The sequence below is a fragment of the Crassostrea angulata genome, chromosome 2, assembly GCF_025612915.1.
Source record: "Crassostrea angulata isolate pt1a10 chromosome 2, ASM2561291v2, whole genome shotgun sequence".
NCBI lineage: Eukaryota > Metazoa > Mollusca > Bivalvia > Ostreida > Ostreidae > Magallana > Magallana angulata.
In genome coordinates this window covers 77,655,705-77,683,567 of record NC_069112.1, presented here as the reverse complement: position 1 = coordinate 77,683,567, position 27,863 = coordinate 77,655,705, and the positions used below count along the sequence as shown (strand labels likewise).

The 27,863-nt window shown below is 33.8% G+C and overlaps 1 protein-coding gene across 2 annotated transcripts; it reads right to left on the bottom strand.

Annotated features, from left to right (window-relative positions):
- Positions 1 to 1,428: 1,428 nt before the first annotated feature.
- On the bottom strand, positions 1,429 to 26,428 carry LOC128170942 (transmembrane emp24 domain-containing protein 7-like). 2 transcript variants are annotated; one of them, XM_052836723.1, is made up of 3 exons: positions 26,147 to 26,428; positions 22,928 to 23,176; positions 1,429 to 2,341 (listed from the first exon to the last, which is right to left on the bottom strand). In XM_052836723.1, exons 1-3 carry the CDS (start codon positions 26,294 to 26,296, stop codon positions 2,105 to 2,107), a joined length of 636 nt encoding a protein of 211 aa, XP_052692683.1. In that variant the 5' UTR covers positions 26,297 to 26,428; the 3' UTR covers positions 1,429 to 2,104. The 2 variants fall into 2 exon arrangements, with proteins under 2 accessions (XP_052692683.1, XP_052692684.1); XM_052836724.1 differs by lacking the exon at positions 1,429 to 2,341 and adding an exon at positions 3,720 to 6,162.
- Positions 26,429 to 27,863: the final 1,435 nt, after the last annotated feature.

The following is a 27,863-nucleotide window of genomic DNA, read 5'->3' as shown; positions in this document are numbered from 1 at the left end:
ATTGATATTGTTCGTGAAATCATTACCCTCAGAAACCTTGATAAGTTGAAACAAATTAACAAAGGAGACAACTGAAAATGCATAAATAAATTTGATTAACGTAACAATATCTTTTTATGCCTTCAAAATCGTTATGGTATATCCTTACTTACATTTCTTCGTTAATCCAACTTTTAATTTGATTAACACAAACATAAAGTGTTTCTTTCTGATTGCTGCTTAAATTTTATTTATGATTTTCTTACTTAAGCATTTTTTTAATAATAACCAAACAATAAGAAAAACTAAGAATTAGAATACAAACAGACTTGTGTATACACAAGAAAGAAAACCATGCACCCAAAATCAACACTGTAAACATTCATAAACAGAAAAATATAGCATTCAAGATAAAAAGGGTGGTTATGGATATACTTTTCAATCCTACTTTAATATAGGTCGATAAAACACAACACATGTTAAAACGTTCAGTGGTGTACTCGTTTTGTAGTGCTTTCACCTGGAAATCAGAAATTGTTATAAAATACTTATTTCAGTGTATGTTTCATGAACTAACGGATACAAATTCTTTGATCATATGATTTTTTCGATTTTCGTTCGCTATAACAAACATTGTCATTGAACACAATCACTGATTTGGCTTAAACTCACAACACTAGGTTAAAGGGACATGGTCACGATTTTGGTAAAAAACTAGTTTTTTGATTTTAATGTTTACAATGCTTCAGTGAGGCATTTTTAACAGGCAACCAAAATTTGAGTGTCATTTGTTGATTTATAAGCGAGTTTCTTCGCTATGTAAACAAAGCGTTTTTTTACATTTTAACTGTTGAAGTGAAAACTCTAGTTTAAGACCTCAACTGAATGTGTTCATTGTTAGGAACTGTTTATTTATGCTTAAAATGATACGAAAATAGACAAATCAGCTTGAAAAAGATTTTTTACAGGTATATTTAACCTATGTAAATAGAAACAGGGCAGGAGCCTTGTTAATACATGACGGAAAATTGTATGCCCTGCATCTTGCTTAAAACTCGTTGACTGTCATCCAAATTTAATTTCATAATAAGAAATACATTTCTAAAGCATTGTAAATAATAAAGACAGAAAAATAAAATTTGACCAAAATCGTGACCATGCCCCTTTAATAGAAGATAAATGAAACATGTATTAACAATAAAACGGGTAATATAAATGTATGAACACATAATTTTTTAATAATTTGACTCATATGCACAACTTCCGTTTCATTTTGAATTTCTTTAACAGAAAATAAACATTTATTTTTTTAACTCAATTTCTAAATAACAAGATGCATTAAATAATAAATTACGTGTATATGTTAAATGATAAGTGAAGACACATCGCCATCACTATACCCAAACTAACCCCTTCCCACCAAAAATGAAAAAAAGAATACGAAACAAACACAAGCCAGCTTAATTTTAATATAAGCGGGGTACAGAACATGAACATGTTCATAGTAATAGTGAAATATTGCGATACTTGGAATTACATGTATAAAGTGAAAAAACAGAGTTCTGATCGAACGAATCAACCTTTAACTATAATAGTAAACCTTTCATTGACACATATACGATTCCTGTGAGAAACTTCAAAATACATGTAACATTCCACAGACCAATCCACACTTTGCAAAAATGAATCAAGTTGTCTCCTTGGTATGGTCAACTAAAAAGACAAGAGATCCAAACATGCTACCAAATAGTTATGTCTTGTATTGAAATTTCTTTAAATTGAATTTAAACCTTCACTGTTTAATGATTGGGTTTCTTCAACCTTTGGCAATCAATATACACACCGGACATGGAATTCTAATGTCAAATGAAAGAGTTACAAACCTCTAGACTACAAAGGCTTATTGTGTAAAATTTATGACTTTTCTCCAAAGATGGCGGCCAAGGGACGTAACTTTTGTATTGTAAAGTGTGAATTGGTCTTTACAAGTCGTTAAAATTATAAAAATTTACTGTTTAATTGGATCCTTTTATTTCTTCCGTTTCATTTCCCCCGTTAAAGCAATATATCTTTGTTAAAGTTTCACATACGACCAGCATTAACTCCCCTATTTCATCAGAGAGAACTAAGAGTGTATTGGCATCCCACTCGTCTTCTTGTCTGTGAAGAAACTCCTTAAAATAAACACCTGGCCGAGCCCGATCATCAGGATAATCAAAGTCTCGCCAATCGACCAGTAGTTCACGCGTGCGTGGAGGTCCTCGGCGAAGATCCTTCCGGTCGCCTCGCGCAGCTTGAAGTGAGTCTGGGAGTCTATGACGTCATTGAGAGAAGAGTGGATGTCTTCTGTGGCCGATTCCATCTGAGGGGAGAACGGACATTGTGAAAAATTGTTATCAATCGTGCTGTTAGCAGTTTTTTAAAATTGTCTTTTGGTTGAGAAAAGATATACAGAAACGTTTTTATCACTACATGTATATTTTACCAGATATATACTTTTAGCTCTAAATTTCTGCGTTTAGTTCAGGGGCATACACACTCCAATCACTTTTCTTTCAATCATTTCAGTAAAATGGTTAAAATATTTATAGTACCACCGCTTTTCTTTCAAGGTTAATAGTACCACAAACCCTTCCACTACAATACATGCACGTGATGCTCTATAGTACAGTTTAAGAGGGCTCGATGACCGTGGCCATTTTTTAACTTTATTAATCTCCTTTAAAAGAAGAGCCCCATATCAAAAGGCAAGAAATTACTTTTAAAATCTAAAGAATATATGGGTGTTTTTCAGTACCAGATAATAGTTAATCTCTTGGCAATTAGTTTTTTAAAATTATAGGAAGATCAAATGGTCAATCTGTTGACCCTCCAGTCTTATTTAAGGGGTTTTAATTGATTTAGGAACTATCATATCAACAGATAATTAAATTGCGTCCATAATAATCAAAAATCCGTTATAATCAAAATATTTTCACCGTTTTCAAATTTCACAATATATTTGATTAAAAATTATGTTTTAAAATTATTTGGTAAGGTAAAAATTATAAAAGGTCCAGCGGGATTTGAACTAATGACCTAAATACAGATTTGTAGTTAAACACTCTAACACATTGCGATACGCTCTAAGGCAACAATTTTGGGAAACAAAAGGTTTATCAAATTATGCTTCATGTTATTGTTTATTTCGATCCGAAGTACGTCACAATATGAAGGGGCACCATACCACCTTAAGCAGGGATGTATATTGTATACACACATATATATATAGTCCCTCATTTAAGCCAATCAAGTATAATTCTATTACAATCATATTTTAATTTATAGTTTTAAGGCTCAATTAACATTGAAATAGTTTCTCAAATCAGCAGAAAATTAACTTGATTATGATAGGTAACATGACTGATAAGAAGTATATAAGTCAATTAGACGAAGAAAATAATCTGCAAGTTTGTTAAAAAACTTGTATTTTCTAAACTTAAATTCAGTAAATGTGAACAAAAGCCCGGGGCGGATTTGAACTCATGACCTGCAGGTGACAAGCCCGATACTTTAACCACTGAGCTTCCATGATATTTAAACAAAAGGACTGAAATCACCATCTTGTGACATAGTGTCAAAGTATAAGTCTAGGTGAAGTGAGGTACATGTACCTTAAGTTTCTTTACAGTACAAATTGTCTACAGAGATACTACAAGAACTTAGCTAATTGAGGTTGAAATGAAAATATCAAAAATGTGTGGGACTGCTTCAAATGACATTTTAATTACAGCATAGGACAAACCACAATGAAAAAAATACAACAGTGAAACTTTTGAACAAAATAAAATAAGCATTCCTTTATGTAGATCATTGTTATAATACGACATTTCAAGTAAAATTAACTTGTGTGTCTTGTTAAATTCTTTGAGTACCAGTAATTTCATTTGACCAAACAAACAAAAATCATATTACTCACTCAATGTTTTTTTAATTGATGACACAATCTAATATTAGAAAAGAACAAAATGTAACGTAGGAAAGAAAAAAAAAGAACTAAATTCCAGACAGTTTGTCCTTGTGATAGGATGAATGTTGAGGTATACTTTTTTCTAGCTGACATATGCTGTATTTGACAAGAAGTACCAAGTAGCACTATAATACTATGTTTAAAGTGGCCCTGCTACAAAAAAACATCCTGGCTGAAGCGAAGTACTATGAACAATAAGGCTTTACAAATTCTTTTTTTAATTCAATTCAATTTAACATTCTTTACTGATAATACTGTAAACCAACTTATATTCGCGTTCGAGAAATTTTCGCGAGGTTCACGAGAGCCTCATCGTCGCGAATATTTCTCGCCACAAACCAGTCTTTATCGTATGGTTGTTATAACAAATACAGGTCTGGATAAGGCTTGGTTACGAACATTAGTTGTTGCGAACAAGTTTATTGGTAGTTAATCGCGAAATAAAGTCGCTGCAAATAAATGTTGGTTAACAGTATTTATTTCAGAATGAAAATATAAAACTATTATCATAATGTTTCCTTTATGAAGTTGAACATGTTAGAGCTCAAAGAAAAGTATTTCTCTATTTTTCTCTTTCTTTTTTGTGCCATTATGAATATTAACAATGACATATTAATGTACACTTTTAAATGATACATAAATAAATATGTAAAAAAACTTTCCTTAATTAACTTAATCCTTGTTAATTCTAAACATAGCAACCAGAGTTAATAAGACTTCACTGATAAAAGAAACATACACAAACTCATTGTTGTATATATACACAATACAAAACACACCAATTATATACATGTACAGGTAGTGTCACATTTTACTTATCTAAGTCAGGAAATTTTCTTTTACATAACATATTGTTACACCACTATCAATCTTTTTAACCAAACTTATTTTGATCAGAGAGTCGGTCCTACATTTTCTATGTTGGATTTCGTTAAATTGTTACTTTTCCAATTCAATAAATATAAATCATTATACTGTACAAATGGAAATATTTGTTCCCATTTTATTATTATCCCGTTCATCCTCTTTGTCAGTGGACAAATTTATGACTGGGAAAATTCACATTTATTTTACTACTTTGTTAATAAGAAGGAGAATCTATGATACAAGCACTATTCCGTCTGGGGAATTACAGAAGGGGCAAAACCATTTGCAATTGTAAAGTGCAAAAAAAAAAGGAAGGAAGAAAAAAGCATGGGCAAGAATAAACCTGTACACAGTGTATATATACAGATTGACTCAGTGGAAATGTTCTGTACAGACTGTTGTTATTTGAGACATTAAAACCATTAAATACAAACAATAATATATTTGTAAGTTTTTGTCAAAAACTGCAAAAGCATATATATGTCCTAACCATGGTAACAATACAGTTTTATACCTACAGTTTCTTTCACTGTAACATCAAAATTCTAAAACAGTGTTGGGATAACATTACAAACAAAATGACTGTAATTGTCATTGCTTTGAATGCATCACTTTTTGTAGACAAAAAAATCCAAACTGATTTTCAGCATTTTTTGTGAGTTGAACACTTTCCTGCAATATTCGCTGTAACACTGATGATGTTGTACAAAATGAAACACCCAAGGAGAGATGACACTTGCCTTTTACAGCTTGAGCAAAACCGATGTCTCAGTCTTTGTGGAAGATTTTCCTTCATAGGCTGAGTGATTCACTTTCTTTCTTTCACTTTATCTCTCTCTCTCTCTCTCTCTCTCTCTCTCTCTCTCTCTCTCTCTCTCTCTCTCTGAGTGATATTTAACCTCAATGTAATAAGCAATGTCATTCAAACATATTCACAGTCACTAAATCTTTCATTCGTTAAAAAATATAACAAAAAGGACTTTTTTGATATAACCATTCTGAAACCATTGTACTCTCTCTCTCTCTCACAGAAACACACATACAATTACACAATTTAAATAAACTCTATTTTTCCACTACAGTTATGGTTTCGATCCTCGTTTGTCCGTGAAGAAACTCCGGAGAATTAAAACCTGTCCGACCCCTATCATCAGAATTATAATGGACTGGCCCAGCGACCAATAGAACACGCGGTCGTTCAGATCCTCGGCGAAGCTTCGGCCCTGGGCCTCGCGGAGTTTATGGTGGGTCTGATAATCGAGAACTGACTTCAAGTCTTCGTGAATGTTTACAGCCGAGTTTTCCATCTGAAGTTAGAAAAAATACAAAGACCCATATACCACGAGGTAGACTATATCCATTACATGCAAGAGACACACAACCACAGGGCCAACATTAAAATGATCTGTTGATGTACTCTGACCTGATCATTTGAATTTTCTCATTACTTTTCATCTTACATTTATTTATTTGCAACTGGCAGGAAATACATTTTTTATGACATTATCAAAACAAATTTAGATTACATGCTATATGCCGTATTGAAATAAATATTAAATTTGTCTCCTTATATAGCTGTCCCAGTCTACATGATAAAATCAATAAATTTTTAGTTTGATATTTTTGTTTCGAATATCAATTTGCAAGATAATCTTAAAAATATATCTGCCTGCTTTACCCATCTCTGAAACTTATGTGGATTGGAGTACATCAAATAAATGGAATTTTAATGCTGGCCCAAGATGATCTCAAGGTTAACATAGTGACATTGAGTGCAACAGAAATAGGATGAACATGCAGTTAATTCTGTTGCAGCTGGTCTAAGTCCCCTCTAGTTTTAATAAACAAACCTAAATTTTCTGTTCATATCATTAACTTATCTTTTCTTTGCCTTCTTTGCATTTTTCTAGTTTATATCCAATATTATTATTTCACCTTAAATTAATTCAAATCATTGATTCAAAAGTGATTAACCACTGATTTTTGGGAATTTAATGACTAGAAAGAGGAAAATAACAAGAAGCTGAAACAATTAAAAAATTAGGGCTGAAACAATTAGCAACTGAAAGGATAAGGCCTGGAAGGGTTTGAGGCTGAAATGAACAGACAGTGTACTATTATCGGGCTGCACTGGTTGACTGTATATATTCCTAATTGAATGCGAGGAATTAATATCTGCATAAAATCACGAGAATCACCTTTGTTGGATTTTAAAATCTCCCAATCATTTTCTGAGAATTTAAAACTATACTTTAAAATTTCCGCATTCACGATTTTATATTTTTGCAATTTCACACAAAAGAAACCTTTGATAGTAAGACTGGCATACACAAACTTTCATCAAAAAAATTAATAAAATAAGCAAAGTGAAACGTGGAAAAAAGCAAACTTAAAAAAATTCCATGCATTTCCTTTCAATATAAAAATATACGTGCAGGTTAAGTTGCTAATGCATAACCAAGCTATTGCATTAATTTTGCAGTTGTGTAAATTAAGACATGCAGTTGCAGTGAATTCATAATATCAAATTCATATAAATATCCATTTTTAACATTTGCTGAGGCTATTTATATTAATAAGATATGCTAAACGATACAAACTTCCACATCTGCAAATCTTGGCAAATATTAATTGTTAGTAAGAGAGCAACAACAGAGAGTGACTAGACTAAACGATTGAGCAACTTATTAGAGAAACAAACTCAATTATAAGTGTGTTATATAAAGACTTGAAATCAGTTCACTTCAATCACGGTGAGGGAAAGTTATATTAATACCATAATTGATATGTAGTTCACAGTTTTATGACCAGTACACATGGTACTGGTTTACAGAGACAAATCCAGTAAGTTAAAGAGAGATAACTCTTGCAATATAAGAAACATAACTCCTGCATGAACAAGTCAGAAAGGCGTTAGATATAATAATCCCCAAAGGACATCAAATGATATACACTGTATATCTACATTGACGAAAGTTGAGTTCTTTTTCAAGTTTTACAAGTTTTTTTGTAATTTAAAGATCAATACACAACACTGTCACCAGAAGATTGTGACAGTGAAAACTAAATAAACAACTACATGTACATAGGTATCTAATGGATGATAAAAGAATATTGGAGCCTCAAAAATTATGCACTGGGGTCCTGGGACCAAGTTTCAAGGGTGGAAAAATTTAATTAACATTGAATATAATCTTTTTACCATCACATATTATAAATATTACAGTCATGGCATCAATTGTTTAGATTTTAGTGATGTACTCTTGTCAATTGAAGGACAAAAAAAGATGCATCAATTTACCGACAGAGACTGCTGTCTCTTGGGTTCGCATTAAAACTCCAAAAATGGCCAAAAGCGAGCATTCAGGAACAATAACTCTTGTTTAGATGGTTTGAGGAAAATGGAATATTATCAAATTGTGTATTAAAATGGAAGAGTGTTATAAATATATAGCTACACACACACACACCACACATGTGCGGATCTAGAAAGTTTTTCAAGGGGGGGGGGGGGGGGGGAGGTTCCAACAGTTATTTGAGTTTGGCGGGGGGAGGGGGGTGTCTGAGGCATATTTGGGGTAATTTTGTAATGTAATTTAAAGAAATTTGAATTTTGCTCTAGATTTTGCACTAGATCCGCCCATGCACAACACCGTGACTTGACAACTCACCATAGTCCTTTCCTACAGTGAAATGTCAGAAAATAACAGTTTTATCAGTGAGGGGCAGTGCAAACTCTAATACAATCAAAGTACTGGACTGATTGGTGGCTGATAATACATAATGAACAAGGTATTATTTTATTTCGGAATAATTATTTTCCTCGGAATTCACCTTTTTCCTGATGGAATATTTTAATTAGCCCTAATAGCCTTAGTTACATGAAAAAAAATATAAATCCATGAGATAGTGTGATTTTAGCAGTGGCAGGGGTAATGGAGAAAAATACATGATTTTCTATGCTCTGAATTTATATACCAGTATTTATCTTATTTATTTGTTTTAATTTATTCTATTTATTTGTTTTGTAATTGTTTGTTTGTTCTTTATTTGATAAATTTTCATTTGTATAAATCATATTTGTACGACAAATCTCCTAACATCTTCCGGTAGAAAAGGGGGGGGGGTTAGTTTTTCACTGAAAAACTAACCCCCTTAGTTTTTCAGTGAAAAGCTAACCCCCCCCCCCCATTCGCGTAAAAAATCCAGCTGCCTTTCGATTTAGACATTAATATTTGATCTGTAATACGTAAATCATCTCCAAAAGCTGTAAATTCGCCACTATAACATCGTGGATGTTGACTGGAAGCAACACTGCACTCCTCAAATCTAAACTTACAATGAAACGAAGTGAAGTAGCCTTTGTATTCGACAATGCTTGGCTAAAACGCGATGGCTACGATCGAGACGTACATAATCCAAACTGCGGTCGCGGCAGTTAAGAAATTCACCGAATTCCGTGTTACAATAAAACATCATAGCTATAAGCTTGACGTTATTTACAAGACAAGTTCCAACAAGCACTGCATCCATTGCCACAGAAGATTTACCGATCCGCGTCACTTCCGTGTTCGTGACGTCATATATTCTGTTTTCACCGAGAGTTGAAATTGATCGGCGGATCATAAGCCTGAAATATCTACGGACTTAAAATTGAATACATCTTATCAGTCCCTGGCGACATGAAAATAAATATAATTTCAGCGGGGTTTACATGCTAAGTGTTTACACATTACTTAAGTAGAAATACTAACGTAACAAGTATATTTTCTCATATTTTACAGGTACATATACTCTAACAGTACGGTATATAAATAACGTAAATATCTTGAACAGGTATTTATATGTGTTGTTCAAGTTGTATTCATTAATTTGATTTTTTAATTACCATATTATTTCAGTTTCTGCATGTGATTACAGTACAAGCAGTACGGTTTTTTTACTATACTTTACATGTATAATAGGCATCTCTAACATTATAGGAATGATGGACGTTTTGAATGCATGTTTCTTCTTTAGTCAAACTACACAAATAAGCAGTGGTGTGTAGACATGAATAAACGTCTCTCTGTATTTAACCTGTTGGGTTCATCATTTCTTTTAAAAAAAATCCATAATAATCAATATTATTTTAATATCTACTGACAATACTTGAAATACCACGTTTCTAATATAATGCATTCTTGACGCAGTACGTTGAATCACACAATGCATTAGCGTGATCGTAATATTCATTCATTTTAATTTTATATTTGTAACATGCAGATATGAAATTTATATTGAAAAAAAACCCACAATGATTTCTATGGAAGTCTGCGATGTACGTTGTTATGAGTTGTGATAGAATTATGGGCTCATTGTAAATCTTCATTTTAATATTCCTTTTTTTTAAATTTATATAGCTGGAGACATTTCCCATCACCTAAGTAAGATGCTGCGTCAGTGGTCTGGCAGAAACTAAAGAGTTCTCTTCAAAATACTAATTCAAAGTTTTGAAGTTTCAGGATCCGCCCATGAATATTTCTGCCAACTAAAGTGTCGATTTTAGTGTGCAAGTCTTCCAAAACTTCTTCAAACTGACGTATAGCCTACTGTTACGTCACGAAGCTAGAACTGGAGATGTTCAGAGGCATTGCGAGCACCGGTTGCAGGCAGAGAGAGAGAGAGAGAGAGAGAGAGAGAGAGATAGAGAGAGAGAGAGAGAGAGAGAAAATATTAAATGATTTTTATGCATGCATACATTTATTTTCAGAACTATGATAAAGCATGTTAAACGGCATATATATGTACATACATGTGAATGCATGAAACATACGTACATGACTGAATAAGATTGAATATTAAAGATCACCGGTTGCAGAGAGAGAGAGAGAGACAGAGAGAGAGAGAGAGGAGAGAGAAAGAGAGAGAGAGAGAGAGTCAATGATTTTTATGCGTGTGTACATTTATTTTCAGAATTATAATAATGACTGTGATTCCCCCATGCACGAGGAAGATAATCTTTGCTAGCCAAGGGTTTTTATTTAGATACTTTACGTTCCTCATAAACTTTATATAAAGCTACAGTGAACATGAAAGAAGATCGACTGAATTAAAATTACAGAAAACATAAATATTATGGATACTGTTTTGCACAGAAAATGAGAGAGAGAGAGAGAGAGGGGGGGGGGGGAGAATGCCATTAAAAAAAACAATTATTTTTTAAACAAGTAATACATGTAGCTTTCCAAAAAGCTTGCCTGACAAATGAAAATTGTTTCATAGGAAAGATGTACAAATTAGGCTATCTTTTAAAAAATATATATTTTTTTAATTTTCGCTGCTGTTCATAAATGGAACGTGTATAATCAAGAATCAATTTAAATACATTTATTTTTTTCATCTAGTGCACGTACTACAATATATGGAAATATTCGCCCTGTTTTATTTTCGCCCATTTCGCCCCCGTTGTCAGCGGGCGAATTTAAGACTAGGCGAATTCAAATGTCTCAAAATATCTCAGTCTCTTTAAGCATAACTTTGGGCGGGCGATTTCAAGACGGGGCGAAACCGTTTGCAACTGAATAAGGGCGAAAATATACAGTACTATAATTTGACTATAAGCTTGTAATGTGGATCTGGGCATTCTTTCCACATATTTCAACCGCTATTTATTATAATCATGATTATATTGTTGTTGAATGTGTATGCCCCTTGATGACCCTTTAATTGGTGAATAAACAAACATAGATTTTTAGAATTTTATTATTTCAAATTATTTTAGGATTGTTCATGTATCAAAAAATTGTAGGCTTGACAGCAGAAGAGAAAACAGACAAAATTCAAATTTTATTTGCTAAATAAAGATGCAAAACCAAAGGCCATTTTTGGGAGTTGATTTTAATCAACTCTCCTATGCAGTCACGCAGACAAACTGAAAGTGAAACAGTGTTTGGACCTTAGCACAAATCATTGCTGCTGACATAACTTAGTTCTTGAAAATAATTGATGAATTCGATGTAATGTATGGTAAAGCATTGTTTTTCAAGGAAACCTATTTATAAATACCTTGAAAATAGTCAGATTTTAGATGCATGGTACGAACAATTTAAATATTTTTTGTAGTCGTATGTATTCCTACGCCAGAGTTCAATATAGTCTCGTTCAACTCGACGCTCGGCTGTCTCCGTAAACCCTTGTCGGAGATTTACGGTGTCAGCCGAGCGTTTGGTTGAACGAGACTAGAGTTCAATATTGCATGGATCCATACAATTTTCGAGAAATATTTCTATCACTGATACATAGTTTGATTGAATTTATTTTATCTTTAAATGTTATTTAACATGATTCATATGGGGGTTTCTCGACCTTCTTGTCGAAAAATTCATATTATAAAAATGTACGTAATTCAAATTAGAAACTACATGTACTTGTCATGCAAAATAACATATCATTGATTTTAAAATAAACATCGACAAAATCAACTCCCGTCAGTTCTTCAGTACTTTGATTGTCATTTCCAACCATAGGATTTTTTTTTGTTTTCAAATAAAGCTACATGGGTACACGCGGTATTCTCACGATCCCAATTTGGACTCGTCCACTAATGTGATATTAATTTATTATGGCGCGAACTTCCATTAACATGTACCTTCACCCTCTGCCTTTCACCGAAAGGATTAGATCATCGATGCCTTGTATTAACTCATCAATGAGCCCATCAATGGATCTATGGGGGGGGGGGGGGGTCAAAGAAAGAAGATGGGGCAATAAGAGGGCGAAAATGCCCATTTGGTTTAGTATTGAAACAGAATTTTGAATTTTTTGAGTCAATTGTATGAATTAAAATAGTGATGCACACTACTAGTTATTGTTTAATGTACATTTAGTATGACACGTGCATGTAAATTAGTTTTTTTTTCATAATTAATGATATTAAACAATTGATCAAAAAATCGAGACAAGCCCCGCTTCAGCGAATCAGTTCCTCCAGAAAATATTCCAGCTTTAAGAATATATATTTATTTTAATCCGAACTGATTATTTTTTGTTGATAATGATACAGCAAACTACATTGAAGCGTTTAATAGTAGCGAACTCCACAAAAGTTTCTACGTAATGTTTTGACTGACCTTTGTCCAATCAGATCGTAGCTGGGCGGAGTTGAGACCTTAACTTGAGAGAGAGAGAGAGAGAGAGAGAGAGAGAGAGAGAGAGAGAGAGAGAGAGTTAACTGGTTAATGGAGTAAATTATAGCCTAGATGAGGCAGATTAGCGAACTATCTGTCAACAATAGTTATAAAGTGACAAATCAAGGTCTAGTATATCTTTTTTAATTTATGAAACTTTGAAGACAACGATGTCTATATATAGATAATGTGAGGAGGTAATGTCAAACATCGAAGACTACGAATATTTAAGAAACTGTTTTTATTACAAGTGTTACCGTTAGTACTCTAATGAAAGTTTGCCGAATCTTCCTGGAATTAAACATAGGTTGTAAATTTACTTTGTATAAAACTTTCTTCATGGTTACTCAGTCTGAAACATTCTTTACCTGAGGACGAATTTGTCCGCCATTGTTTTACTTTTCCATTAAGCATCCACCTGCGTTGCCTTTCCTTTACACAACATCTAAATTCATCATGTTCATAAATGATCATTCGTTCGCATTTCAAAATATTTAATGTCCATATTCTCGGACTCTATGCTAGGAAATTTAGTTGGTTAGCTACGTCATTCTTATCCATGTACATGTTGTCGACGGCGCGCGGCCAAAGAAATTTTCACAATAGTTCTTTAAAACGCTTTAAAGTTATACCAATATAGGATATATATGTAATTTTTATAAACAGACCTTAATTAATTTGTTTGCAAGTTTATAACTAATGATTATTCCTTCATCGGCACCACTTATAATTTACTCAATTCACTCTCTCTCTCTCTCTCATTCAAATCACGAGCGGCAATGTCTTAACTCCGCCCAGCTACGTACTTACATTCTACCATAATATACAACATCCCTGTGAATGTTATTGTCATTTAAATTTTAGACCACCTGTTTTTAATTGACCCTTTCATTTTCGCAGTAAAAATCGTGCCTCTTGTTTATAGCCTACAGTAGGGACTTGTTATCAAATTTAAAATCTCGAGGTTTATTGATTTTAAACTTTATCTCCATTAATTGGTGGATAAAATATATTCTAGAAATAAATGTGACAATAAAAAAAAGCAATAGTTTTTTCTGCTGTTGCAACATTTAACATGCTTAGTAGAGACCCCCCCCCCCCCCTAAGGGTTTTTTTTCCCATCCGCTCCTGACCTAGTAAGGCATCAATAGTGAAACATAATATACTATTTTATGCAGAATGTTTCTTGAAAATGTCTTGATATACTTAGTTCTTATGCAAAACAGACACCCATTATTTTTTTTAAAAACATTGTATTGCACACAACAAGCATCAAACATGGCTATGATTTTTTTAAGTAACCTAAAGGCTAATGTTTATATTTTCAACCACTCTACACGTGGTTCAACACGACCGATAACTCTATTCTGAATATCATCGTTTAATTTGAATAACCGGTAGGTTGTGAAAAATAAAACCATATCTTGAAAGATTTTCATGTTTTAACATAAATCAAAGTAGGATATAATATGAAAAACGACCAGAACTTACGTATTTTGAGAATATTATCCGAACACATATACTTCCGCTGGAAATTTCAAAGGAACTGAACAAATATCGGTGAAGTCCCGTGAACTTTCATTCGAGAACCTCTGGATTTATTATATACTTAACAACGATAGAGAAAACATTCCGAACACATTCGCAGGGGTGCACAATAGGCAACAATTTGTAGCGGTGACACCCCCCCCCCCCCTTCCACCAGGATTACACTTATATATGGTGAACCTCCCGTTTACTTGAATACTAATTGTTGCTAATTATATGCCATATGATAAATATTAATCTTTCTTACGTAAAATATTAATATTGCTAGCTCACATTGTCTGCACCGTTTCGGAGAATGCAACTTTCAAACCTTAAATATGCCTGATGTCTAGACGTCAGGCCAATTGCGTCATGCAGGCAAAAAGCACGAGAGCTCACTTTCAGACCCCCCACCCCCACCCCCCCTAAAAATAATGGGAGTCAATTCTTCGAACCCATGCAGCCAATCAATCCTCTATTTTATTTTACTTCTACAAAAGTATTTTATTTTCTTCCAGATATGCAGCTTAAATTGCCTCTCTAATGTCAAATATGAGAGGGGACTTGATGTAAAAGTTAGCTTTTTTCTAATCTTTTAAGAAAACCAGGATTGTATTATTTAGAGAGCTCTATCATTGACAACCATTCAAACATTAGTATATACATAACTTTACTAATACATAAATATATGTGTATTATTAGATACTGGTATATAGCTGAATAACCAATAATTGCATGTACAATTTAGATAACAGTCTCATCGGAAAGATTAATTCTGCACACCTTTAAAGGGTTGTATATAAATAAATCACATAAACATAAAGCCATCTTGGGATTTTTGACGACTGGAGCGGATCCTTAAAGTTCAGAAAGGACCGAGGATTCAATTGGGTCTTCGTCGAACACACCATCATGCTCTTCTCTTTCCACCTGATAATGATGTCAGCATTGCATGTCAGTTTTGCATCACCAACTACTTTATATATGTGTACACTAGTGATGTGTACGTATCTGTGCGATAAACCGTATGCATGGGAGTTTTTATATCGAAAGGATACTGCGGACTTCTTCCTCATCGGTAGATTGTTCATTGAATTTCTCAGTTTAATTATTATGTGTTAACGTTACGCCGCCCCAATAATTTTGCCATTTTTTTAAGAATAAATTTTATAGCAGCGATCTGTGTTTAACCCCCCCCCCCCCCCCCCACCTCCTTTATCGATCAAATTCACCGCCCCAATAAGAAATACATTTAGATGAACCTGCGTTATACGTACGCATTCAAACATTAATCTGTGCACGCTCAAGTTGATCAAGTTACATGATCAAAATTTAAAGAATATATATATAATTTTGTTGTGCGTGCATATAAAGACAGGTGCGCTTTCCTATCCATAGTCCCAGTATTCGTGTACACTATATAAGAATTTTACATTACATTGACGGACAGCATGATCCTTCGTAATGCTTGTACAGGCCTTCGAAGGTGCGATTATGTTGCATTTTTACCGGGTAGAAAATCTCAGGTGAGGTGGGTGGGGGGGGGGGGGCTTAACGCTGCTAATCACTATACACAGGAAGGAAATTAATACACAGGAATTAATAAATTGTCAGAACTGATCTTAATTGGAATAACCTATTGTTCTTAATGTCTGTATGACGCGATTTTATACGGAAATGAATCAGTCCAATCTAACAGCTGTACGTTCTACATCGAAGTCTGTGTCGTCCAAATTTTCTCTAAACAGACGTGCGTAAAGCACAAGTGAATAAATGCAGTAAATTAATTCTGCTTAAAAAAATATAGCTCAGCACATTGTACTTAATTTCAAAAAATTATTGTAAAAGAAAACAATGCGATCCATAAGAATCTGGAATGAAAAGGCAGCCATGTTACGATGACGATGGAGTTGTTTACCAACTCGTGCACCAAGTTCCATAGCCTGTATTACCAGTAAATAAAGCTTTAGTAGCTCATACGTTTGTTTTGAAAAGAAAATTTAATATGTTTTGAAGCTGCTCATCTTTGGGAATTTATTAGGTCGCACAAATTAAAATATGGTGTAATTTCTATTACTAAATGAAAAGTCCCGATCGGAATAATTAAATTGGGTGTAATGTTTAATATATATAAAACAATTGAGCGTTCACTCCAGATGCACCTGTTTTAAACCACAAAAGACAATGGCGAGAAAAGTGTTGTAGTTGTAATTTGATAAAAAGCTTTATTTATTTTCCTTTTTTGATGTTTTTGTTTTGTTTTGTTTTGTTTTTTGGTTTTTTTTTTTTTTGGTCAAGATTTCGAATGTTTGCCGGTTTGCCATTTGTCAACTTTTCATTTACTAGCAGCAAAAAACACGTACACCCCGCAAGGTACATGTATACTATTAGACTTTGTATTTAAGTTACACATGCGTTTGAAATGAAGCCCGGTCTCCCCCCCCCCCCTTCCTCCAGAAACAACATCAAAAATTCAAATGACCTCGCATTGTTACAAAACTGGGATAGTCAGACATATAAATTTTTGTTTAATCTCATAAAAAATCAGCTCCTGTCCCGGGAGGAAACGCCCTAAATTCAACTCGGCATCTATCGGTTAGTTTAGCAGTCATCTATGTAGCACAATGGATATATACATGTAACTTCTGACCCACAAGTCCCGTGTTTGGAATATAGCAGGGACCTTTTTTTAACCATCAATCTTATTAAAATAATTATAAGACTTGTATAAAACCGCTTTTAATAAATTTTAAACAGTTGATATCCCCCCCCCCTAAAAAAATAAATGGGTAGACCTTTATCTGTCAATCAAACACATGATATAATTTCATTTTTATGTATCACTGGGAAAAATAAGGTATTTCTATCAAACCCAAAAAAATCCGAAGCCTAGTTCCCGACTGATGAAAGTGGAATTAATGTTTTTTTCCTCAGTGGTACAATGTGATACTGGTATACATATCTGAAGGTCTGTAACTTTCGGTCTTAAAATTCCGATCCACCAACCGAATTGTTTTTAGACCGGAAGCTACAGACCTGCAGCTTATACCGATTTAACAAATAAAGGAGTTTAGACAAAATGCCTTTAATTACAGTGCATCGAAATTGCATTTCATATTGATAATCTCTATAAAATATAAAAATTTGGGTTTACATGCAAAACTTTTCCCACAGGTGAAGAGGATTCTTACCTTATTCAATAATCCCAACACGTCACTTTCCAGTGGCGTCGGAAGCAAATTGAAAGGGAGGGGGCTAGACCTATCATCAAAAATCTTGACAAGCAAAACGGAAAAAAAGGCAAATTCCCCAAATCATGACATGTGTGTGTGTGGAGGGGGGGGGGGGTAGGGGTACCGATACCTTCAATCTTCAATATCACTCTTAAATTTCCTTATTTTCATTTCAAATTCTAATAGATACTCCCCCAAAAAATTGGAAAGGGGGGGGGCAACTTCGTGATACTTCATTTTTTTTAATATGTAAATTAAAGAAAAATGATGTTTGCTGCGAGAAAAGTTGGGGGGAGGGGGCTGGCTTGACCACCCCCCCCCCCCCGACGTTTCCGACGCCTTAAATTTGCTTTCTACAGTGTTTAAGCTGCTTATCCTGGTATATTTGCCTGCTTTGTAAAAAATACGTTTAATATTAAAATATGACAGGTTTTTTCCCTAAAAGGTCAGCTCAGTGTGGTAGAACATAAATAAAAAATACGTTATTTAAATCTTGTTGTAAGTGGTGCCCACCGATGGTCTAGGTAAGAATCTCAATGAAAGCTTATGTTTTGTTTTGTTGTTGTTTTTTAAATAGAAAAAATTCACAAGAAGATTTTGCATTGCAAGGGACTTCAACAGTACCCGGATAAAAAACTTCGATTATTGTGTAAGGTGTTTTAAGTGTCTTTGAATGGCAAAAATGTATTCTTTTTTTAATTATAGACAGGAAGGGGGTGGGGTAATCACTCATTTGCTACAGTCAGACCGGTATGACACTTATCACACAATGTCATGGAAATGAAATCTGATTTTATGCGTATTTGCAGTTTACGGGATTGAAATCTATTAAAAGCATGTTAAGACTATAAACCTAAAAGTGATTGATTTCTTTTTTATGAAAGATCCAGTAAAAATTCATCTTTTTTAAGAATCTACATAGCACATAATACACGTACTTATTTTAGGGTCCAAATTCAACTAGCGTTTTCCTTTTCAACGAATCTGTTTCCTGTGAATTTAATTTTTATTTAATATTCAATCTTCAGTCATGTACGTATGTTTCATGCATTCACATGTATGTACATATATATGCCGTTTAACATGCTTTTTCATAGTTCTGAAAATAAATGTATGCATGCATAAAAATCATTTAATATTCTCTCTCTCTCTCTCTCTCTCTCTCTCTCTCTCTCTCTCTCTCTCTCTCTCTCTCTCTCTCTGCCTGCAACCGGTGCTCGCAAATGCCTCTGAACATCTCCAGTTCTAGCTTCGTGACGTAACAGTAGGCTATACGTCAGTTTGAAGAAGTTTTGGAAGACTTGCACACTAAAATCGACACTTTAGTTGGCAGAAATATTCATGGGCGGATCCTGAAACTTCAAAACTTTGAATTAGTATTTTGAAGAGAACTCTTTAGTTTCTGCCAGACCACTGACGCAGCATTCTACTTAGGTGATGGGAAATGTCTCCAGCTATGGAAATAAAAAAAGGATTATTAAAATGAAGATTTACAATGAGCCCATAATTCTATCACAACTCATAACAACGTACATTGCAGACTTCCATAGAAATCATTGTGGGTTTTTTTCCAATAAAATTTTAATATCTGCATGTTACAAATATAAAATTAAAATGAATGAATATTACGATCACGCTAATGCATTATGTGATTCAACGTACTGCGTCAAGAATGCATTATATTATAGAAACGTGGTATTTCAAGTATTGTCAGTAGATATTAAAATAATATTGATTATTATGGAATTTTTTTAAAAGAAATGATGAACCCAACAGGTTAAATACAGAGAGACGTTTATTCATGTCTACACACCACTGCTTATTTGTGTAGTTTGACTAAAGAAGAAACATGCATTCAAAACGTCCATCATTCCTAAATAATGTTAGAGATGCCTAGTATACATGTAAAGTATAGTAAAAAAACCGTACTGCTTGTACTGTAATCACATGCAGAAACTGAAATAATATGGTAATTAAAAAATCAAATTAATGAATACAACTTGAACAACACATATAAATACCTGTTCAAGATATATACGTTATTTATATACCGTACTGTTAGAGTATATGTACCTGTAAAATATGAGAAAATATACTTGTTACGTTAGTATTTCTACTTAAGTAATGTGTAAACACTTAGCATGTAAACCCCGCTGAAATTATATTTATTTTCATGTCGCCAGGGACTGATAAGATGTATTCAATTTTAAGTCCGTAGATATTTCAGGCTTATGATCCGCCGATCAATTTCAACTCTCGGTGCAAACAGAATATATGACGTCACGAACACGGAAGTGACGCTGATCGGTAAATCTTCTGTGGCAATGGATGCAGGTCTTGTTGGCACTTGTCTTGTAAATAACGTCAAGCTTATAGCTATGATGTTTTATTGTAACTCGGAATTCGGTGAATTTCTTAACTGCCGCGACCGCAGTTTGGATTATGTACGTCTCGATCGTAGCCATCGCGTTTTAGCCAAGCATTGTCGAATACAAATGCTACTTCACTTCGTTTCATTGTAAGTTTAGATTTGAGGAGTGCAGTGTTGCTTCCAGTCAACATCCACGATGTTATAGTGGCGAATTTACAGCTTTTGGAGATGATTTACGTATTACAGATCAAATATTAATGTCTAAATTGAAAGGCAGCTGGATTTTTTACGCGAATGGGGGGGGGGGGGGGGGGGGGGGGGGGGGGGTTAGCTTTTCACTGAAAAACTAAGGGGGTTAGTTTTTCAGTGAAAAACTAACCCCCCCCCCCTTTTCTACCGGAAGATGTTAGGAGATTTGTCGTACAAATATGATTTATACAAATGAAAATTTATCAAATAAAGAACAAACAAACAATTACAAAACAAATAAATAGAATAAATTAAAACAAATAAATAAGATAAATACTGGTATATAAATTCAGAGCATAGAAAATCATGTATTTTTCTCCATTACCCCTGCCACTGCTAAAATCACACTATCTCATGGATTTATATTTTTTTTTCATGTAACTAAGGCTATTAGGGCCAATTAAAATATTCCATCAGGAAAAAGGTGAATTCCGAGGAAAATAATTATTCCGAAATAAAATAATACCTTGTTAATGTATCAAATTCAGCTAAGAATATCTCTGTTTGAAAAATTATACTCTGTTAAGATGGTGATGTCTTCAATAAGTGATAACATTTGGTGAATTTTCAAAACTATTTTGAAACTGGACTTTGGAGTCCCTAGTTTTCATGAAAAATTTCAAAAAACGAGGAAAGTGAGAACAAATTTTCTACATAAATCAAACAATTTCCATCTCTTTATGGACAAGGTCTAATTTTTCAGGTGATTTTGAAAATCACACATTCTTTTGGTATATTAAAAGAATATTGTAGTAGTTAGTTTACCATTCGTCATTGACTTCTAGTTAGTTTATAGCCATGCTATCAATTCAATAAATTAGAAATCCAAAACTGAAAAGCTTATTCAGCTCAATCATTCAATGTTAATGAAATCACTTCAACAGAATTTACAAGTTTTATTAATTCAATGTATACAGGGAAATATTTGCCCCTGTTTTATTTTTCGCCCCTTCATCCTTGTTATTTTTCTTTGTCTCAGTAAAATTAGGACGGAGCAAAAGTGTTTGCAGGAATAAAAGGGCGAAAATTAAACGAGACAAAAATAGCCCTGTATAAGCATTTATATGTACCTGTATCTTAAATAAAAATATCAAATAAAAAAAAAAAAAATGATCTTTGTGACTAATAGTGCACATGCCATAATAAACAAAAACCTCCCCTATTCTAAGAGCAATCCTAATTACTGTAAACGTATTATATTTGGCGGGTTTGATATTGAATTAGCATATTTCTGAATGTGACTATTCCTCTACATATATGCATGGCATTCAGCGATGAACCTGATTTAGCTGAAGCCGCATACAGCCAAAAGCATTAAAAAGAAAACACAGCCAAATGTAGTACATTTACAGTTTGTTCAGTGTTTTAAAATTAAAATAAAAAAAAATAAAAAATGCACTACAAGTCTACCTTGCAGAAATAAGCTTATGCTACTGACCATTCACACAGTGTTGGCCTCCTTTCTCTTGCATTTACAGACATGTATTAGAAAGAATCAAGGAATTCAAATTCCCCAGAAAATTTACTGCATACAGGGTTATTTTCACTCCTTTTCAATTGCAAACGGTTTCGTCCCATCTTAAATTCACCCATAGATTGTTGTATTTAAACAGAAATGATAAGGTTCATTGGAATTTGCCCAGTCTTAAATTCCCACGATAACAATATGGTCGAAAGGGCCAAATATAAAAGAGGGGTTAAAATGTTTCCCTGTGTACAATATTTAATTAATAATAACATAAATGTTATCATGCTTCAGCTTGAGAAAACTTGTTAAACATAACAATGCTGATTATTATTCCATAAAACTGTCAAACATTTATAGAGAATGTAAATGATTTTTTTTTGTAGGGTATCTTTGGGGGTTGGGAATATTTAACATTTATGCCAATCTGATTAAAATCAAGTCCTTTGATCCGCTCACGAAGATCGCTACTGTAGTGTCCTTTGTGGATCAAAGGATTTTATTTTAATCAGATTGCATTTATGCATAACATGAAATAACCAACATTATGTTTTGTCCACAAAAATGTCCTCACCTGCATTACAAGTGAACAAATTTTACTCAACCAGAAGAATAGGAAAATTTAATTATGAAGGATTTAGTATATCCCCCCCCCCCCCCCCCCCCCCGCCCAACTCCACAAAAATTCATGATTCCTAAAAATCATTTGTTCCAAATACTTAAATAATAATGTTTTACTACCCACAGTACCTGCAGATCAAAACTTCAAACACAGAGATGATAGTAATTTTTTCAAAGTGTTGACAAGTTTGCATTAAGAAGGCTGGATGGTCAAGGCTATTTTTTTAGACTAAAAATATTTCCTGTAAATGAAGAGCTCACTATAAAGATATAAATTCTAAAGTTAAAATATATATAATAGTAATTTGTTGACCATCCAGCTACCTTAATATAAAAACCATAACTCCCCATAATAGAACACCATTTCTTATCAGAGGCAAACCTCCGGCACATTTACACTTAATTATGATTAAACTAAAATCGTTAATCTTAACTCACCATCGTCATGGCGGTGGCCTGCTTGTTTTCCTGATCAAACAGCGGCTTCTCCTCGCCGACCTGGAAGTCGAAGTAGACCACTTTGTGTGAGAAGGTGGAGAACTCGTTGCTGAAGCAGAACTTGTAGACGCCGGTCTGGTCCGGGGTCCAGGTAAAGCTGTCGTATTGCTTCTTGACATCCTTGTACAGCGTCTGTCCGTTCGGCGCCGACAGCTCCATATCAACATCATACTGACCCCCCGTGATCACCTACAACACGACGGAATCAAAACTAAGAAATATGTCATAATAATACATACTGACCCCCGTGATCACCTACAACACGACGGAATCAAAACTAAGAAATATGTCATAATAATACATACTGACCCCCGTGATCACCTACAACACGACGGAATCAAAACTAAGAAATATGTCATAATAATACATACTGACCCCCGTGATCACCTACAACACGACGGAATCAAAACTAAGAAATATGTCATAATGATACATACTGACCCCCAGTGATCACCTACAACACGACGGAATCAAAACTAAGAAATATGTCATAATAATACATACTGACCCCCGTGATCACCTACAACACGACGGAATCAAAACTAAGAAATATGTCATAATAATACATACTGACCCCCGTGATCACCTACAACACGACGGAATCAAAACTAAGAAATATGTCATAATGATACATACTGACCCCCAGTGATCACCTACAACACGACGGAATCAAAACTAAGAAATATGTCATAATGAAACATACTGACCCCCACGTGATCACCTACAACACGATGGAATCAAAACTAAGATATATGTCATAATAATACATACTGACCCCCGTGATCACCTGACAAGGTAACGAAATCAAAAACTTACAAATATAACAATATTTACATCTACCCTGTACAATTCCTTTTATTTCTTATGAAAACTGTAGTTAATTAATAGCTTTAAAGAAACTGCAGAACTGAAGTCTACACGCCCCGTTTATCGGTCAGTCGGAACCTACAGTGACCTAAGAAAAATCATGGACTGCATGAAATAATCATGATGATGTCAGATTCAAATTCTCACAGAAGACGATTTGGCTGTTTCTTTTGGCTAACGTACTGATGTACATAAACAGTAATTTAGCTATATTTAACTTACTTTTAACAATCAATTTGTTAAAAGAAAGATGTAAATATAAACAGTAAAGTGCTTTCTTCGGTGATTCGACAAAGAAGGCATTTCATTTTTTAAATAATACCCCGGTAAAAGTTTATTTCCAATTTAGGGCCCTGAGGGCATACAAGATTACAATAATTAGAGAGAAAATTTTTAAATGGGAGATTACACATACAAAATAGTCCATTTACACAGAACATGAACATGTAACAGCTGGGCAAATGTACAATGTACACCAGTATGCCATAACAAAGCATGTAATGAATTAAGAAATATATTTGAATTCAAGCTGTCACTTGGTGAGCTAAGAAACACACAGAAAAAAATCATTTTGGAATGTCACTGTTTCCGAGAAGAAACATTCTTAGGGGTTTTGACATATAATGCATTGTTATATCAAGATTATCATGATTATAAGTTTTGTATGTGGCTGATGGAAGCTCCTCTCTATTTGAGTATTTTTAAGAAATCTATGGTCCTTCTAGGAACACTAAATTTTCTTTAAAGATAGGGGAAGCCGAAGGGCGGCTGTAGTGTTTCAACAGTAATTTACCACGTGTTTACCAAATTGCCAAAATGAGATATAATAGCCTGTTCGGGATATTAATGGCCCAAATTAGATATAAATTTAAAGTGCAAAAACTATTAAAAAAAAATTTGGCAATTTTGTGTATAAATCCACATTAATGTGTATCAAATGCATCAACTTTGGTAAGCAAGTTCTCCTATAACATGTATAAGCCTTTAGTTTGTATGATTGATCCCCAAAAAGTTTTGGACATATATTGAGGGATCAATCTCCGTAATATTACTGTTACATATAAAGTTGATTACAAAAGTTATCACATTTCATCTTAGCTGCAGGACTGTAGCTCCCGGTCTGAAAAAATTCGGATGGACGACCTGGGAGCTACAGGGCCTCCCATAGTAAAAAACTGCAATTTACGGCGCACAAAAAATTGCGCTAATTTTGGACTGATTAATCTCATTTACGATCACATTCTGTACAAATATTTGATCCCAAAAAATTCCTCGGCCATTTTACTACAGATATCGTCACTTCACTTGCCTCTTATATTCTTTTAAACACCATCACAGCCCTGCAAATTAAAGTGGTGCAAGTTTGTTTACATTTAAAAATGGCGACTCTCGATCTCGACGTAAATTAACATACTTCATTTTCCGAGGTCGGTTATCATGTTTAAGAGAAAGTCTGAGGCAAGTAAAGTGACGATATCAGTAGTAAATTGGCAGAAGAATTTAATGGTACAAATTATTTTTACAGAATTTGAGTAAAAATCAGGTTAATAAGTCCACAATTAGCGCAATTTTTTGTGCGCCGTAAATTGCAGATTTTTCCTATGGGAGGCACTGTAGCTCCCAGGTCGTCCATCCGAAATTTTTCAGACCGGGAGCTACAGTCCTGCAGCTAATTTCATCTATTCTAATGCAGATTTACCATATTTTTTGCAAGATAAAAAAAAGATTTTTCCATTGTTTGTGCACTTCAAATTTATATCCCATTTGGGACAACATATCCAAATTGGACTATCATATCCCATTTGGGCGATTGGTCCCAACCTGTTTAATAGAATGGTAATGATCAATTGCAGAACTAAATTATTTTTTAACATCCAACTGTGTAATTGTACTTTGTGCGAAAATCACAGGGGCTCGGTATATCTTATAATATATCTTATATCTTAGGAACTTCACTAAAACTGAGCCCCTGTGGCAAAAATTAACAACATATGGTGAAAATATTTCAAACATACAACAAGTAATTTTTGGTATTTAAAAATATATATTTTTATTATACAGTAGATACGTACTGACTATTAAATATTTTGGAGACATGAATGCATAGTGATAACATCTAACAAAGCCATATGATTTCGAAGAAAAGGAAGTAATGGTTATGAATCCGAACAGAGGAAAGTCGGGTTAATCCAGAAACATTTGTAAACTCAAGTTGTCAATGACCATCAAAAATACAAAACCTGAAAGCAGTACCCAGATTGTTATTTTCCTGATATTTCTTTGCACCTTTACCTGAAATTCTATCGTGGATTGAACTCCTTTCTCGATTTGCTCAAAGAAACATTGCTTTTCGCTATCAGGGAGCTCGAATGTTAGTTCTGTTCCGAAAACTACGGAAATGAGAACAAAAATCAAAGAGCACGCGGCGAGGAGACGTTCCATGCTGTTTGTTGAGTCTGTACACCTGTCTGGGATATTTTCTGCTCTGTATAGCCTCAATGCAACATATGTTTACTTGCTAATAACACCGGTCGATTCCAAAATGGCGAAAATTACGTGGCATTCCTCCTAACACAAAAGAGTTCCACTAGGTGCGACAGGTGCTTGTTATATCGATCACAGAAACATTCACGAACATCTTGAGTCCGGACTCTGATATTTACATGTATTTGATTATTTATATTTATTTATTCATCTGTTTATTCATTTATTTATTCATTTATTTATTTGTCTTTCTATATTTGTCTATTTATTTTTTTTATTTATTCATTCAATTTTTTTTTCATTTATACATGTACATGATGTATTTCTAATTTTCTAATTTTATTAGGTGGGGTCAAAATATGCCCATAATTTTGTCTTTTTGACTTATTTCTATGGCCATTTGATAATTAAACTTTTTTTAGCAAGTTATAGCTTACTTTAAATCATAATTCCAATTTTACCTATGATATCATCGATTACGTATCGCATACTCTGCTAAATCACAAAAGTAGGTACAGCTAGGTGTACCTGTAAAAATCCTCAAATGCTGGTACCATGTTTTTACAATCAGAGTAATTTAGAAATGACTTATGTATCAATATCAATTTAAGGAGTTGTGTCCAACTGCATGGTTTGAGTATCAGGAGAGAGTTACCCCTCTTCATAAAGAATTTTTCTTTTCATGCAGAACATTTTTCCGGGGGGGGGGGGGGTATTTAAGTTGGTGGGGGGGGGGGGGGGGGGTCCGAGGCGGTTTTTCGATAATTTTTACTATGTAAATTTAAGAAATTTGAACTTCTCAGGAAAGGGGAGGGGCTGGACCCCCCCCCCCCTTCCCAACCACACTCTCTAGATCTGCGCATGTTTTATAATATAGCTGGAAAGCCTACATTGTATGATAATGCACGTTCATGTATCATTTATTTGTATATGTATATATTTATACACTTGTACATGTACATGTATAGAGTTGGCAAGCCTACAGTTCTCTCTATAGTGTACATGTACATTACTAATCAAAAGACTTAATGTTTAAGGCTGTTGTAATAGTTGAGCAAGCAAAACATTTTCATATTCTCTTTGCAAGGAGGGAAGTTAAATTTTCTAAAAGCATTTTGACGAATGAATTTTTTTTTTCGCATTTTAAAAGTCTTGTTGAATGCAGTATATATGTTCCCTCAGACTGTTAATATGCCAGTGCGAATGCTAAACCTGTTTACAACGAGTTTAAAAAAAGACATTACTTGTAAAGAAAATCATGAAGGCTTAAAAAAAAATCAAAATTTGACAAAAGTTGCAGCGAAGACAAATATTAATATTTTGAACGAGTTGTTTATCAAATGTCAAGACACTGTTGCCCACAGGCACTGGAGGTTATTGTTAATATTATACAGAGGTTATTGTTAATATTATACATGCACATACAATATATTTACAATAACTTCAAATACCTTTCCTAAGTTATTTTTTCAAGGGTGTTAACTGGACTATGTTTCAACCCACAGACATCTTGGTTTACTTTTTT